The sequence below is a fragment of the Hyla sarda genome, chromosome 12, assembly GCF_029499605.1.
Source record: "Hyla sarda isolate aHylSar1 chromosome 12, aHylSar1.hap1, whole genome shotgun sequence".
Lineage (NCBI taxonomy): Eukaryota > Metazoa > Chordata > Amphibia > Anura > Hylidae > Hyla > Hyla sarda.
In genome coordinates this window covers 37,112,691-37,129,336 of record NC_079200.1, presented here as the reverse complement: position 1 = coordinate 37,129,336, position 16,646 = coordinate 37,112,691, and the positions used below count along the sequence as shown (strand labels likewise).

Here is a 16,646-nt window from a genome sequence, read left to right as displayed (position 1 = left end):
TATCACATTGCCTCCGCCAGCTTATCTTCTTCCTATAGGACCTCTTGGTCACCTGAATCCTTTCCATCACATCCAGCAGGACCTTTTTAAAGGGGTACTCCGGTGGAAAACATTTTATTTTAAATCAACTGGTGCCTGAAAGATAACCAGATTTGTTAATTAAAAAATCTTAATCTTTTCAGTACTTATCAGTTGCTGTATACTATAGAGGAAGTTCTTTTCTTTTTTTCTTTTCTATCTGTCCATGGTGCTCTCTGCTGACACCTCTGTCCATGTCAGGAACTGTCCAGAGTAGGAACAAATCCCCATAGCAAACATATGCTGCTCTGGACAGTTCCTGACATGGACAGAGGTGTCAGCAGAGAGCACTGTGGTCAGATAGAAAAGAACTTCCTCTGTTGTATACAGCAGCTGATAAGTACTGAAAAGATTAAGATTTTTTAATAGAAGTAATTTACAAATGTGTTTAACTTTCTGGCACCAGTTGATTAAAAAAAAAAAATGTTTTCCACCGAAATACCCCTTTAAGTAATATGCTCTACGGCAGCTCTAATGTGGGCTCAGACCAGCTGGGGTAACCTTCACAACCCTCCAAATCACTAAACCTTTGGTTCCCATGACCCTGTTACTTGTTGTCTTTTACTGGATCCCATTTGGTAGTTTAAGGAGAAATGTAATTTCAGTTTTTAATGAAGAAAAAGAAAGAATACATTTAGTTCTGCCCTCTAAACACCATTTATTATGTATACACATAATAGTTGAGTCTCCGCTGCATTTAGAATTCTATTGGTTGTTACTGGATGCAAAGTAGCTTCTTCCAGAAGAAGCCAAACTAACTCTCTAGTGCCACCTATTGGACATAGCTTCCTAGTAAGTCATTGTCCGACCTATAAAACAGCCTTGAAACATGACACAGGATTATCAGCCAAAAGGAAGAGTACCCACCTTTATACAGCTGTTTCAGGGGTTCTTGCCCCTCATCAACCACAGAGCCTGGTGCTGGTTGTCTAAGTGAGAGGCCTTTGACATCATCTGAGGAGGTTCAGGTTTAGTTGATAACCCCCAGTCAAGCTCTTTTAGGGGTAAAGCACTAACTTACAGAAAAGCTCCTTCCAATAGGTTCTGCTCTTTTTCTTCTAGAGGAGAGCTACTTTCCACACTCTTCTTCCAAGTAGCATTGTCTCCTTAAAGGGGTACTCCACCCATAGACATCTTATCTCCTATCCAAAGGCTCTCAGCTGCGGCACCTCCCTCCCATAGACTTGCATTGAGGGGGCGTGACCATGACATCACAAGCGGGGCTCGGCTGTTATGTCACGAGCCTCCGGCGCTGCACCCGACACTCTAAAAAAAACGTTGGGTGCAGCAGGGAGATCGTAGTGGTCCCCAGCGGCGGGACTCCCCCCCCCACGATCATACATCTTATCCATCATTTGGATAGGAGATCAGCGTGTCTAGGGGTCGAGTACCCCTTTAAGGTTGTTACTGGATGAATGTTGGAGATCATCAGATTTCAAAGGGAAACCTGGAAATAGAGGAATGGGAAGCTTTTTCGAGTGACCATGAACTTGGAAAAATAAAATTAGAATTTAGAATCCGACAGAAAATAATAATGGTATATTTACATAGCATAAAATAAATACATACCATAAGGTGACAGTGAGGCTTTCATCTAGTGACATGCTCTTCTGGCAATTGGTGTCCTGGCGTTGGATCCTCATCAAGACCGTCTGAAGCAAATCTTTCAAAGTCACCTGGGACATCGGTAAGTAGTCGCAGAACTTCTTCAGATGCCCACAAAGCGTAACAAAGAGCGTTTCATACACCCTACGTGTCATGTGAACCAATGTAATCAGGTGGATCCAATAATACCGTCGCCGGTCTCTTTTCCTCCAACTGTCATCTTCTCTGGATCCTCCTCAGCAGGACATTGTACCTGAAAAGAATGTGAGCAGGCAGCATTAAAGAGGTACTCCGCTGCTCAGCGTCTGGAACATACTGTTCCGAACGCTGCAGCCGGCACCGGGAGCTCGTGACGTCATAGACCCGCCCCCTCATGATGTCATGACGCGCCCCCTCAATGCAAGTCTATGGGAGGGGGCGTGACGGCTGTCACGCCCCCTCCCATAGACTTGCATTGAGGGGGTGGGGTGTGACGTCTTGAGGGGTCGTGGCTATGACGTCACGAGCTCCCGGCTCCAGCGTTCGGAACAGTTTGTTCCAAACACCGAGCAGCGGAGTACCCCTTTTAGAATCCACACAAGAGACAAGTCCGACACTACCGTACTGCCTCTGTCAATGCTTTATCCCAGACTGAAATCCTGTTTGGTGCTGCCTTTTATAACCTTCCCGTTCATAGAAAAGGAGGGGTTAAAAAAGACAGAAAAGGATGCAAATGGATACAAAACTGCCACTGCAGTTTTTGAACCAAAGTCAGAAGTGGATCCACGAGGAAGAAGAAGTGTAAGTCCTTCCTTTATATTTCCCATGCCTTTTGAAAACACTTCTGGCTTTGGCTCAAAAACTGCAGTGGCAGTATTCTAAAAAAAAAAATGCCAGGTGGAATCGCATTTACTTTTTCTCTTTACTCTTTCTATATTCATGTCTATCTAATTCTTAGATCTTCTTGTTATACTATGTTATGTACAGAAATGTAAATTGCCTTCTCATGCTTTATTGTGCAATTAACACTTGCTATGTATATAGTAGATGCAATGTATTGTGCTATACTTTCTTTTTCTTGTGGTGGGAGTGTTTGATTCTAGTTTTTTTTCCTTTAAGAAAGAAAAAAAGAAAAACCTTAAAGGGGTACTCCAGGGAAAAACTTTTTTTTCTTAAATCAACTGGTGCCAGAAAGTTAAACAGATTTGTAAATGACTTCTATTAAAAAATCTTAATCCTTCCTGTACTTATTGGCTGCTGAATACTACAGCGGAAATTCTTTTCTTTTTGAAACACAGAACTGTCTGCTGACATCATGAGCACAGTGCTCTCTGCTGACATCTCTGTCCATTTTAGGAACTGTCCAGAACAGCATATGTTTGCTATGGGGATTTCCTTTTACTCCTAACAGTTCCTAAAATGGACAGAGATGTCAGCAGAGAGCACTGTGTTCATGATGTCAGCAGACAGCTCTGTGTTTCAAATGGAAAAGAATTTCCACTGTAGTATTCAGCAGATAATAAGTACGGGAAGGAGTAAGATTTTTTTAAAAGAAGTAATTTACAAATCTGTTTAACTTTCTGGCACCAGTTGATTAAAAAAAAAAAAAGTTTTTCACCGGAGTACCCCTTTAATAAGTACTATTGAAACTAAATAACCTAATGGTCTGAGCTCCAGAGATCCTGTGTCCAAATAAGAGAAACTTCCAGAAGGTCAGCCATCACTGCAGCCTCCACTATCTGGGCTTTATGGCAGTGGCCAAAAAGAAGCCTCTCCTCAGTACAAGACAGATGAAAGCCCACCGGGAATATGCAAAAAAAAAATAAAAATATATATATATATATATATTAAATTTTTTTTTAAAAAGCACCTTGTGAGAAACAAGATTCTGAAGCAAAAATTTAATTTTTGGCCTCCTTCTACGCGTCATGTCTGCAGGAAACCAGATACGGCTCATTACCTGCCCAATACCATCCTACAGTGAAACATGGTGGGGGCAGAATCATGCTGTCGGGTTGTTATCTAGCAGTTGGGACAGGGAGACTGGTCAGGGTTGAGGGAAAGGTGATTGGAGCAGAGTACAGAGATATTCTTAAAAAAAAACCTGACCCAAAGTGCCCTGGACCATAGACTAAGCCGAATGTTCACCTTCCAACAAGACAATGATCTTAAAGGAGTACTCTGCTGTTCAGCGTTTGGAACAAACTGTTCCGAACGCTGGAGCTGGCAGCTCGTGACATCATAGCCCCGCCCCCCATGATGTCACGCTCCGTCCCCTCAATGCAAGTCTATGGGAGGGGGCGTGACGGCTGTCACACCCCCTCCCATAGACTTGCACTGAGGGGACGGGTCGTGATGTCTTGAGGGGGCAGATTTATGACATCACAAGCTCCCGACACCGGCTCCAGTGTTCGGAACAGTTTATTCCAAACACTGAGCAGCAGAGTACCCCTTTAAGCATATAGCCAAGACAACACAGAAGTAGCTTAAGGACAAAACTTGAGTGGCCCAGCCAGAACCCTGACTTCGTTGAAGTGGTCTGGAAATGACTTTCACCGATAGTCCTCAGCCAACCTGACAGAGCTTAAAGGGGTATTCCAGGAAAAAACTTTTTTTTTTCATATCAACTGGCTCCAGAAAGTTAAACAGATTTGTAAATTACTTCTATGAAAAAATCTTAATCCTTTCAATAATCATCAGCTGCTGAAGTTGAGTTGTTGCTTTCTGTCTGGCAATAGTGCTCTCTGCTGACATCTCTGCTTGTCTCGGGAACTGCACAGAGTAGAAGAGGTTTGCTATGGGGATTTGCTTCTAAACTGGGTGGTTCCCAAGACACGTGTCATCAGAGAGCACTTAGACAGAGAAGAACAACTCAACTTCAGAAGCTCATAAGTACTGAAAGGATTAATATTTTTTTATAGAAGTCATTTGCAAATTTGTTTAACTTTCTGGAGCCAGTTGATATATATATAAAAAAAAGTTTTTTCCTGGATAACCCCTTTAAGAGGATCTGCGGAGAAGAATGACAAAAAACACCCAATTCCGGGTGTGTAAACCTTGTGGTATCATCCCCAAGAAGACTGGAGGCTTTAATCACTACCAAAGGGGCTTCAACTAAGTACTGAGTAAAGGGTCTGAATACTTATAACCATGCAAGATTTTCGTTTTTTTCCTTTCAATAAATTAGCAAAACATTCTGTTTTTAGAAGCCTAGAGAATTGTGAATGCAGAGAATGTATAATATAATACATGTGAGATATATATACATATAAATATATATGATATACCAGAGTGAATGGGGCTGAGCTGCTGTACCAGTCGCAGACTATGGACCTAATGGTCAAGAACTTTCACTCCTTGGAAGAATTCAACTAATCATTTTTAGGAACCTAGGAGAGCAGTGGTAATAAATAGGTCGGATTACCTACTCGGTACATCAACAATTACACCGCTCCGTACAGCCAAAAGCCCAGGCTTCCCGAAAGAGCATGGCCATCAATAATATATTGTCACATGCATATTTTACATCCTAGCTAGTGTCGTGAGGCCGAGGGACAAGGCAGACGTTACAGGTGTCCCCTACAAGACGTAGAAGGTTTATTAGTGCGGAACCTTCTTCATCAAGGCAGGATATAAGGTAGGTGGAAGAGGCTTCTCCCTGTAGGTAGGCAAACAATGGCCATATTCCTAAATTATGCATAAAGCTGATACCATCAGGGGGTCTCATAAAAGTCACATAGATCCTGACTGATGGAAGTGAAAGGATGAAGCAACAAGAAAAGAGATGGATGAGGTAAGAGATGATGTCCTGCCGTCTGTCATGCTCTGAATTGCAACCCCCCCCCCCCCCCCCTAGCTGCCATGATAGAAAGGGCATAATCCGGCCCTAATAATCCATCTGAGGGATTTCATTTCCGTGTAAAGCTTATTTTACTAGACACATATCTGACCCACATCTACAGGCATTAGAGAGCGGACCGGGAGCAGCCATCGCTGGTATGTGACACATCTACACGTTCAAAGTATGGGAGGGGGGGAAGCGTCATATCAGATCGGGAGAGGACTATAGGGGAGAGCAGTAAAATATAAAGAGAATAGCAGAAGTGAGGGTGATATACAAAGACGCTGAATATATAAAGAGACTACAGTCCAGGGAGGGTTAATGGGACCAGAGATGGCAATGAGATAGAGAGAAAGACCTAAACACCAGAAATAGGTTAACCCTTTAATGACGTCGCATTTAACTTTTTTCTCCTTGCCTTTTAGATGTAACTTTTATTTCTCCATCTACAGACCCTCAGAGGGCTTGTTTTTTTTTATTTATTTTTTTCAAGATCAATAGTACCATGGAATGGCATAAAAATATGCTGCAAAATCAAAAATAAATTATTTGAGAAGTTTATATAAAAAATATAAAAAAATAAGACATTTAGCAGAGTTGAGGGGGCACTTTTCAACACCATTCATCATGCATTCAAACTCACATGTTATTGTGATTCTACAGGTCAGAACGATAATCATAGAATTTTTTTCAATGATTTACTAGTTTAAAATACATTTTTTGAGTATGCTTAAATTTCCTTGTTTTGACCCCTATAACCTTGAATTTTTCCTCCTATGGACCTGTGCCTGGCCAAATTTTTTTTAGCTGTGACCAATTGTTTTTATCAGTGCCAATTTGGCATAGATCTGACTTTTTGATCGCTTTTTATTACATTTTTTCTGGGATATGATGTGACAAAAACAAAAAAAACTGCAATTCTGGAATTTGGATATTTTCTTCTTTTACGCTGTTCACTGTGTGGATTCAATATTGTTTTAATAGTACGGACAATTCTGAATGAGCATTTAACACTTATTTAGTGCCCCTGGGGACTTGTATGAGCAATCATTTGATTGCTCATACAGATCAATGTAATGTTATTGTAATACACTGTACATTAATCCATTTGATTCAGATTAGCATTCTATTGCTTCAGCCTTCATTAGGCAGCCTGTAACAATAGATAGGTCATGGCAGTCACAGAGGGTCAGGCTGCATTGACAACAGATCGTCTCCCTACAATTGCATAGGAGTGAGCACATCCCAACCATTGCCATCACCAATGACGTGGTCCTAATAATGTTTAACTTGGTAATTCAGAGGGAAAAAGTTTTTTAGAATACGGGTGCCAGAAAGTTATACAGATGTGTAAATTACCTTTATTAAAAAATGTCAAGCCTTCTAGTACTTATCAGCTGCTGTATGTCCTGGAGGAAGTCATGTGATCTTTCTATTTAGACATGGTGCTCTCTGCTGACACTGCATATACTGAATGGATTTAAGTAAGTGACCCCTCTTTGTAAAGCTGTTCACCCGCACTATAACCCAGTATATTGGGTTTAGTGTTGGTAAACAGGGTATCGGATTCTCTTTAAAGAGGTGCTGCATCTGTCAATTATCTGGTCTGCACCCCTGCAATGTGATTGCTCTATGGGTAAATATGATTACAAAAATAATACGTCAGTTTTACCATAAAGATCATTAAAAGGGTACTCCGGTGGAAAACTTTTTTTTCTTTTAAATCAACTGGTGCCAGAAAGTTAAACAGATTTGTAAATTACTTCTATTGAAAAATCTTAATCCTTCCAGTACTTATTAGCTGCTGTATACTACAGAGGAAATTCTTTTCTTTTTGGAGTTCTTTCTTTTCTGTTACAACCACAGTGCTCTCTGCTGACACCTCTGTCCATTTTCCAGAGCAGTATAGGTTTGCTATGTGGATTTTCTCCTGCTCCGGACAGTTCCTGACATGGACGGAGGTGTCAGCAGAGAGCACTGTGATTGTGACAGAAAAGAAAGCTAAAAAGAAAATAATTTCCTCTGTAGTATACAGCTGCTAATAAGTACTGGAAGGATTAAGATTTTTCAATAGAAGTAATTTACAAATCTGTTTAACTTTCTGGCATAAGTTGATTTAAAAAAAAGTTTTCCACCAGAAGAATACCTCCTCCCAGAAAAAAAAAAAAAAAAAAAAGAAGTTACAAAATTGCAATTTTCTTTTTCAGTTTCACTCTACAATTTATATTTTTTTAGTATTGCTTCCCTGTTTCCCTGAAAATACACCCTACCCCGAAAATAAGCCCTAGCTGGATTATCAGGGTAGGCTGCAATATAAGTCCTACCCCGAAAATAAGACCTAGGCCGGTGGTCTTCAACCTGCGGACCTCCAGATGTTGCAAAACTACAACTCCCAGCATGCCCGAACAGCCGTTGGCTGTTCGGGCATGCTGGGAGTTGTAGTTTTGCAACATCTGGAGGTCCGCAGGTTGAAGACCACTGACCTAGGCAATGCCCGGGCTGCAAATATTAAAAAACAAACTTTAACTTACCGTACCTTCGTCCTCCGTTCCCCCGTTGGGGCGTCTCAGAGCCTTCAGCCTATCACCGGCCGCAGCGATGTCCCACCTCGGCCGATGATAGGCTGAGCGCATTGACATGTGAGGAGCCGGCCGGCTTCTTACATGACAGTGGGCTCAGCCTATCATCGGCCAAGGCGGGACATCGCTGCGGCCGGTGATAGTCTGAAGGCTCTGTGACGTTCCCATCCCCAAAAAGCAGCAAGAACAGCGGAGGGACCATGAGGCCGGTTCCTTAGCAACGGGGGAACGGAGTGCGAAGGTAGAGTTAAAATTTGTTTTTTAATATTTGCAGCCCGGGCACAGGAATAGAAAGTACAAGTAGTGATAATTATTTGGCAGGGGGGGAGAGAAGCTGTGCTCGCGGGTGACATACGATTAGTCTCCCGATGTGGGGTGCAGCGCTGGGCTGATAAACCGGTGGTGGGGGCGGCAGAGCTGCACCCATCACATGATGATGATATGGGGGGGGGGGGGGGGGGTAAATATTGTTAAATGTTGTTCAATGTACATATCGTAAATAAAGAAGCCCTACCCTGAAAATAAGCCCTAGTGTGTATTTTGTGACTAAAATTAATATAAGACCAGGTATAACACGATACACATTTTATGGTGCAACTGGTTCCACAAAAAACAAGCCTCATATGGGTCTGTGGATGGGAAAATAGAAAAGAGTTATGTTTCGTAGAAGAGGAGGAAAAAATGAAAAGTGAAAAAGCAAAAATGAAAATTTTCTGTTACTGCCAGGTCGCCCCACGGATAACAGCTGATAGGGATCAGAGCACCAATACACTATGTGATCATTTTAGTATTGGGGAACCATCTAACAAAATGGGATTGTCCAAAGCAAACAACTCCTTTAAAGGGGTACTCTGCCAAAAAAACATCTTAACCCCTATCCAAAGGATAGGGGATAAGATGTCTGATCGCGGGGATCCCGGCATTGGGGAGCCCTGCGATCCCTGGGCCGGCAGCAGCAGCGTTCAGAACACGAAAGCTTGGAGCTTCCATGTTCATGATGTCACGCCACTTCCATGTGTATGGGAGGGGGCGTGATGGCTAGCCGATAATTTATACCGGAATATCAGTATAAATTATCGGCTATCGGCCTGAAAGGCCACAGATTATCGGCCCTAAAAAATTGATATTGGTCAATCCCTATTGATAACTCCCTATAAGGCTTTTTCTCCCCTCTAGAACAGGAGTGCACAACATCCAAACAAGGGTTACAGCGTCAGATGGTATTTCCAAGGTCCGCAATAAAACTTAGAGCAGTCAGAAGAAAAAACACATGGGGGCAAATAAGCCCATGGCTAGTCATCAGGATCCCAGGCATATATTTTTCAATAGTCCTTTCCAGAGAAGAGATTGGGGATTTTTTTTATTAAAGGGTACCTCTCATCAAATAAACTTTTGATATATTTTAGATTAATGAATGTTGAATAACTTTCCAATAACATGTTAAGGAAAAATATGCTTCTTTCTATTGTATTTTTCCCGATCAGTCCTGTCAGCAAGCATTTCTGACTCATGCTGGAGTCCTAAACACTCAGAGCTGCCAGCCTGCTTTGTTCACAGCCAAACAGACTGTGAACAAAGCAGGCTGGCAGCTCTGAGTGTTCTCCTTTGTGAACAAAGCAGACTGGCAGCTCATAGTGTTTAGGACTCCAGCATGAGTCTGAAATGCTTGCTGCCAGGACTGGTAGGGAGACCCCTAGTGGTCATTTCTTCAAAGTGGAAAATTAAATAGAAAGAAGCATATTTTTTAATAACATGCAATTGTAAAGTTATTCTGCATACATTAATCTATAATATATCAAAAAGTTTTTTTGATGAGAGGTACCCTTTAATATGCAAACAAGGCTCAACTGCTCCAGGGCCATCCCCCAGCATGGCAAGGGCCTGGGTAAGTCCATTCCAGTCAAAAAAGGTAGGCGACTGCAAGCTGGTCAGTGGCTATTGAAGACCTTGTTGTTATATTATTCTGCTATATGTCCTCTTTTAGGATACATACAAATCTTTATCATTCTATTTTTTGGCAAGGCAATGGAAATATAGCAATTCAGGTACTTGGTTTGTATGCTGTTAATCATGCATAATAAACAATATGTATAGGAATAGATAAGACTAGTTCGAATTATTATATATATATATATATATTTTTTGTGATTTGCTTCAGGATTGTCTGCATAGCCCCTACATGGTGTGATCTGTAAACATACTCACTCCCGTCAGCAGCCTGTCCTCTAGAGGCTGCAGATGAAAACGCCAGACCAGACGCAAACACAGTTGGGATAAGCGGGTGAGTGTATGTACTTATTATATTGATAGGGGTCCCTGCTCCTCTACAGTAAACAGGCAAGCGCTATGCATTGCTGCTTACTGTAACAAGGAGGTAATTGGTGAGGCAATGCATTGCCACCTTACGTCGTACACTGAGCAGCATACATCGTATGCCTCCTGTTCAGTACAAAGTTTCCATTGTGCCTTAGCATAGGGTGCCAGGAAAACTAAGTAGAGAGCAGGGACTCCTGTCATTCTGATGAGTCCTATGCTTCTGTACAGTAAAACGTTATGGACTATGTTTACTGCTTGACCCACAGAGGCAAGTGGCAATTCTATGATTTTTTAGTTTTAGAAGGAATACTAAGATGGCAGGCTTAAGATCCTTTAAAAGGACCCCTAGCTGTCTGGGTACCCAGTGACTACATAGCAAAAGGGCCTTTCCATTCAATCTAACCACCTAAATTCTGTGGTCACTATTGGCCATGACATCTAGAGGATTAAACACCCAGATCGGCATAATCTCTGACCCATGCTGCTGACGGCAGATGTCCTTCACAGACAGCACCTACTATATATATATATATATATATATATATATATATATATATAAAGGGCTTAGCTCCAGAACCCGCTCCATACTCCACCTACCGATATCTTATCTTACATCAGATTTCGGGAAGCATATAAGGCTCTGTTTTATCTGTGTTGTAATTCCTGTTTAATAGAGAAACCATGATGTAGTTCTGAGTTCTTCACAATATCTATGGTGCCCCAACATACCCTATTGACATATAATGGAATTTGTTGCGTCTCATTGAGGTGTCTGTTGTTCTACCAGAAATAAACAGTACTACCAACAATGTCAGCCACATTGTGCCCCATAATAGTTCAACTTACACATTGCTGGATTTATTTGGATAGTGCAGAGGACATAGGGTAATATACAACAAATCATGTCAAATTGTCTTCTTGTCTTCTTGGGGACCATCTTGTTGCTATGATTAGTTAGAACACTTTATATATCATACCAAATAAAAAAAATTGTAACTATCATTTTATCTCTGTAGTGCACAAGGAAGAGGACACTGGACTATTACAGACTACCACATGAGCGCTATGAGAAAATAAGGTTTGAGCAGAGTCCTGAAGATGTGCTCCATCATGGCAGGACTGTTGGCCCTTCTAGTCTTGATCTGCACAACAGATGCAAATCCCTCCCAATTCTGTCCGCCTTCTTGCCTCTGCTATGACTCCTCTAACCTAGTGGAGTGTAGGGGTCTGGAGCTCCTCGTGGTTCCTCATCATCTTCCTCACAGTACATGGATGCTGGATCTTCGCCACAACAACCTTAGCCGCCTAGAACCTACCTCATTCCAAGCCTTATGGTCCCTTCGAATCCTTCTTCTATCTGATAACCAGATTGAGGTGGTGTTAGCAAGATCCCTCCGATCTCTTGGCTTCCTTGAGCGGTTGGACCTTTCTAATAACTTCCTTAGCAACCTTCCTCATGACTTCTCCAGGGGCTTGGGTTCCTTGAGAGAACTAAGAGTTCCTGCAAATAGATTGACTGCCTTGACTTATGAAAGTCTGAGACACATGGAAAGTCTGGAGAAATTGGACCTTAGCAGAAATTATCTGAATTATATAGAACAAGGGGCCTTTAGAGGACTTTCAAGGCTACGACACCTTCACCTCCAGTCCAATCTTCTAGATTCTGTAAGGGGTGGATATTTCTTCATGTTGCAGAACCTAGAACTCCTCGACCTTTCAGACAACAATATCAGTAGTATAGCTGTAGAGTCGTTCACCTCCCTGCACTCTCTTCGCCTCTTATCCCTCTCAGACAACCAGTTAAGCCATCTCAAGTTCAAGACGTTCCTCAATCTCCAAACACCCAGTACTCACATCCAAGTATCTGGTAACCCATGGATATGTGACTGTGATTTGCAGAGAGTGTTTGGAAAGATAACCAGTGTGAGACATCTTCACATAGATGACTATGACAACCTTACTTGTGCAGGGCCACCTCAGCTCTCTGGTGCCGCCCTGGTGTCGGTGGACAACCAGCTATGCGTAGCAGAGACCGCTACAGTACTGGTGATCACAATAACTGTTTTAGTTACAGTCATTGCTGCAATTGTAATGGCTGAGAGGAATCGCAAGAAGAATCAAGAGAAAAATTGGAATGAGCCAGATGGTCCCTTTGAAACACAGGATAAGTGAGTTGTTTCACCTTAAAGGAGAACTTACACGGTTCTGGAATCCGTGCCACCATTCTGACCTTACTGCGGCTGGCCAAGATTTTTTAAAAGAGAAAATTGCAAAGTTCTGTTGAAGGGAATGCATCAGGAGCTGAGCAGATTGATGTACAGATGTGTGGGGGAAAATTCAGTAGAAAAATTAATATATGTAAATTGCTGTCCATTCTGAGCTTAGGGATGTGCAGTCCTACTCAGCTACAGTGGGGCAGCTACAGCTACAGTGGGGCAAGAAAGTATTTAGTCAGCCACCAATTGTGCAAGTTCTCCTACTTAAAAAGATGAGAGGCCTGTAATTTTCATCATAGGTATACCTCAACTGTGAGAGACATAATGAGAAAAAAAATAAAATCACATTGTCTGATTTTTAAAGAATTTATTTCCAAATTATGGAGGAAAATAAGTATTTGGTAAATAACAAAAGTTCATCTCAATACTTTGTTATATACCCTTTGTTGGTCAAACGTTTTCTTTAAGTCTTCACAATTTTTTCACACTTTCACACACTGGTATTTTGGCCCATTTCTACATGCAGATCTCCTCTAGAGCAGTGATGTTTTGGGGCTGTCGCTGGGCAACTCAGACTTTCAACTCCCTCCAAAGGTTTTCTGTGGGGTTAAGATCTGGAGACTGGCTAGGCCACTCCAGGACCTTAAAATGCTTCTAACGAAGCCACTCCTTTGTTGCCCGGGCAGTGTGTTTGGGATCATTGTCATGCTGAAAGACCCAGCCACGTTTTATCCTCAATGCCCTTGCTTATGGAAGGGGGTTTTCACTCAAAATCTCATGATACATGGCCCCATTCATTCTTTCCTTTACACCGATCAGTCGTCCTGGTCCCTTAGCAGAAAAACAGTCCCAAAGCATGATGTTTCCACCCCCATGCTTCACAGTAGGTATGGTGTTCTTTGGATGCAACTCAGCATTCTTTCACTTCCAAACACGACGAGTTGAGTTTTACCAAAAAATTCTACTTTGGTTTCATCTGACCATATGACATTCTCCCAATACTCTTCTGGATCATCCAAATGCTCTTTAGCAAACTTCAGACGGGTCCGGACATGTACTGGCTTAAGCAGGGGAACACGTCTGACACTGCATGATTTGAGTCCCTGGTGGCATAGTGTGTTACTGATGGTAGCCTTTGTTTCTTTGGTCCCAGCTCTCTGCAGGTCATTCACTAGGTCCCCCCGTGTGGTTCTGGGATTTTTGCTCACCGTTCTTGTGATCATTTTGACACCACCATTTGAAGATCTTGCATGGGGCCCAAGTTTGAGGGAGATTATCAGTGGCCTTGTATGGCTTTCATTTTCTAATAATTGCTCCCACAGTTGATTTCTTCACCCCAAGCTGCTTGCCTATTGCAGATTCAGTCTTCCCAGCCTGGTGCAGGTCTACAATTTGTTTCTGGTGTCCTTCGACAGCTCTTTGGTCTTGGCCATAGTGGAGTTTGGAGTGTGACTGTTTGAGGTTGTGGACAGGTGTCTTTTATACTGATAACAAGTTCAAACAGGTGCCATTAATACAGGTAACGAGTGGAGGACAGAGGAGACTCTTAAAGAAGAAGTTACAGGTCTGTGAGAGCCAGAAATCTTGCTTGTAGGTGACCAAATACTTATTTTCCACCATAATTTGCAAATACATTTTTTAAAAATCAGACAATGTGATTTTATGGATTTTGTGGATGCTCAGCTCCTCCTGCTCTATAACTGTAAATACAGTCCAATCTGCAGGCATCCTGTAACAAGTACCCTTTTGTGATATTTTGCTTTAAAGGGGTACTCTGCTCTTAAGGATCTTATTCCCTAGCCAAAGAAAAGGGAATAAGATGTCTGATCATGGGTCCAGCCCGGTCACCGCTGTGTTCAGAACATGGACGTTTGGAGTTTCCATGTTCATGACGTAGCCGTCATGCCTCCTCCCATAGACATTAATGGAGGGGACGTAGCAGCTGTGGTCACCAGTCATGCGGCACGGTGCGGAGTTCGCTCTGTGCACCGGATGACTGGGGTCACGCGCAAGGGATCACGGGATAGGGAATAAGATGTTTAGGAGTAGAGTACCCCTTTAAGGCAGGAAAACCCATAACTTAGGAAGACTTGACATCTAGCTCTTCAGCCTGAAACTATTATTTTATTGGGTATGCAGCAGCGTGAGCTACCAACACTACACCGTACCACACACATTGTGCTGTTGACACATGAAACACATGGTATTTCTAGATTTCTAGATACACCAATATCAGGTAACAGGGTATTACCTGCAGATCGCAATCATGCGGTAAATACAAAACAATCAATCCCCATAGGGGAACTGAAGATCTCAAAAATAGGTTGGAAAATAGAGGCTATGATAAGGTACGGGTTCAACATGCAATGAAAACATCTAAAAAAGGACAAAGGACATCAATGACCCCTAAGCCACACAATCCATCTTCTTGTGATAGACCTGTGTTAGCTACATCTACAGGCCCCAGTTTAACAAAATAAAGAATATCATACAAAGACATTTACATATACAGAGGGAAGATGCAGAATTGGCACAAATCGTCCATTGGTCGTGGAAATATTAAGTTGTCACATTGCCTTCATATTGTACGATATGACGTAGGTTCACGTGTTGTCGACTGGTCACCATAGCTACAGATGTGGTGGTTATTGATGGCGCATGGAGGTGTCATATCGTCTGTAGGCTGAACCATTACCTTGTAACCTAATGCTGACTGTATGTATGGGCGTGGCTTTGTACTGTATGTGGGTGTGGCTTTGGACTGTATGTGGGAGTGGCTTTGTAAACCCTCCCTTTTGTTAGGTATAAATAAACATAACCCACACTAACAAGGGGGGTTCTTCCTGAAGCTGGTGGGAGAAACTGTGTTGTTGGATCACAATATGTTGTTCGTGCTTCTTCAGCTATGGCGAATTCGCTATCCTGGCCGACCGCACTGAGCCTGAATAATTACAAGTCTGGATTCCTACAACACATTGTACCAAAGAGGGTTAATACTTTAGGAGACTGTCAGGTGACAATTACATCCAATAAAAATCTGATGCATTAGTTTAAAAAACAAAAAGGGATTTTTCAAGTGCGGCACGTGTGTGTGGCAATTAACCCTACTGGGATGGACACATATTTATCCTAAGATCCCTTCCTTAAAAGGATATAATATAATAAGGGCAGACTAGTAGATGGTTTTTTGTTTTTTGTTTTCTGCCAACAATTTCTGTGTTTCTAAATGGGGAGTAATTTTTTGAAGAAAAAAAACTAGAACATGAAGGCAGAGCTCTCTGAGACGTTACATAGATCTGCTTTCTGCTGTGGACTCTATACATGTCTATAACTGTGTATTAAAAATAAAAATTATTCCAAAACTATCCCAAAATGATATCAGTTATTTCTGGTTATTTCTACTGGGATATATTGGGATATGTGAGAAGCTACAGAACATAGGAAAACCTGCTGTACTCCCAGATACCAGACTAATATACCTTGGGGTTTCATCAGGGATTTTTATTTATTTATTTATACCTGGTTTGGGGTCTGGTCTTAAAGGAGTTATCCAGGAAAAAATGTTTTTTTTTATATATCAACTGGCTCCAGAAAGTTAAACAGATTTGTAAATTACTTCTATTAAAAAATCTTAATCCTTTCAGTACTTATGAGCTGCTGAAGTTGAGTTGTTCTTTTCTGTCTAAGTGCTCTCTGATGACACATGACTCGGGAACCGCCCAGTTTAGAAGCAAATCCCCATAGCAAACCTCTTCTACTCTGTGCAGTTCCCGAGACAAGCAGAGATGTCAGCAGAGAGCACTGTTGCCAGACAGAAAAGAACAACTCAACTTCAGCAGCTGATAATTATTGAAAGGATTAAGATTTTTTAATAGAAGTAATTTACAAATCTGTTTAACTTTCTGGAGCCAGTAGTAGTATATTTAAGTCAGAAATAATTTTTTTTTTTTTTTAAACAAGATCTGGTTTGTTTTTTGGGGGCAGGAGTTTAGTCTGCATTATGAACCCTATTGTTTATTAAGTCTGGCGTTG

General features: G+C 41.8%; 1 protein-coding gene across 2 annotated transcripts; it reads left to right on the top strand.

The window, feature by feature from the left end:
- Positions 1–5,211: 5,211 nt before the first annotated feature.
- On the top strand, positions 5,212–12,826 carry LOC130296431 (insulin-like growth factor-binding protein complex acid labile subunit). 2 transcript variants are annotated; one of them, XM_056547930.1, is made up of 3 exons: positions 5,212–5,299; positions 10,241–10,363; positions 11,415–12,826. In XM_056547930.1, the coding sequence occupies exon 3, from the start codon at positions 11,497–11,499 to the stop codon at positions 12,568–12,570; it is 1,074 nt and encodes a 357-aa protein (XP_056403905.1). In that variant the 5' UTR covers positions 5,212–5,299; positions 10,241–10,363; positions 11,415–11,496; the 3' UTR covers positions 12,571–12,826. The 2 variants fall into 2 exon arrangements, with proteins under 2 accessions (XP_056403905.1, XP_056403906.1); XM_056547931.1 differs by lacking the exon at positions 5,212–5,299 and adding an exon at positions 5,350–5,455.
- The last annotated feature ends 3,820 nt before the right edge of the window (positions 12,827–16,646 follow it).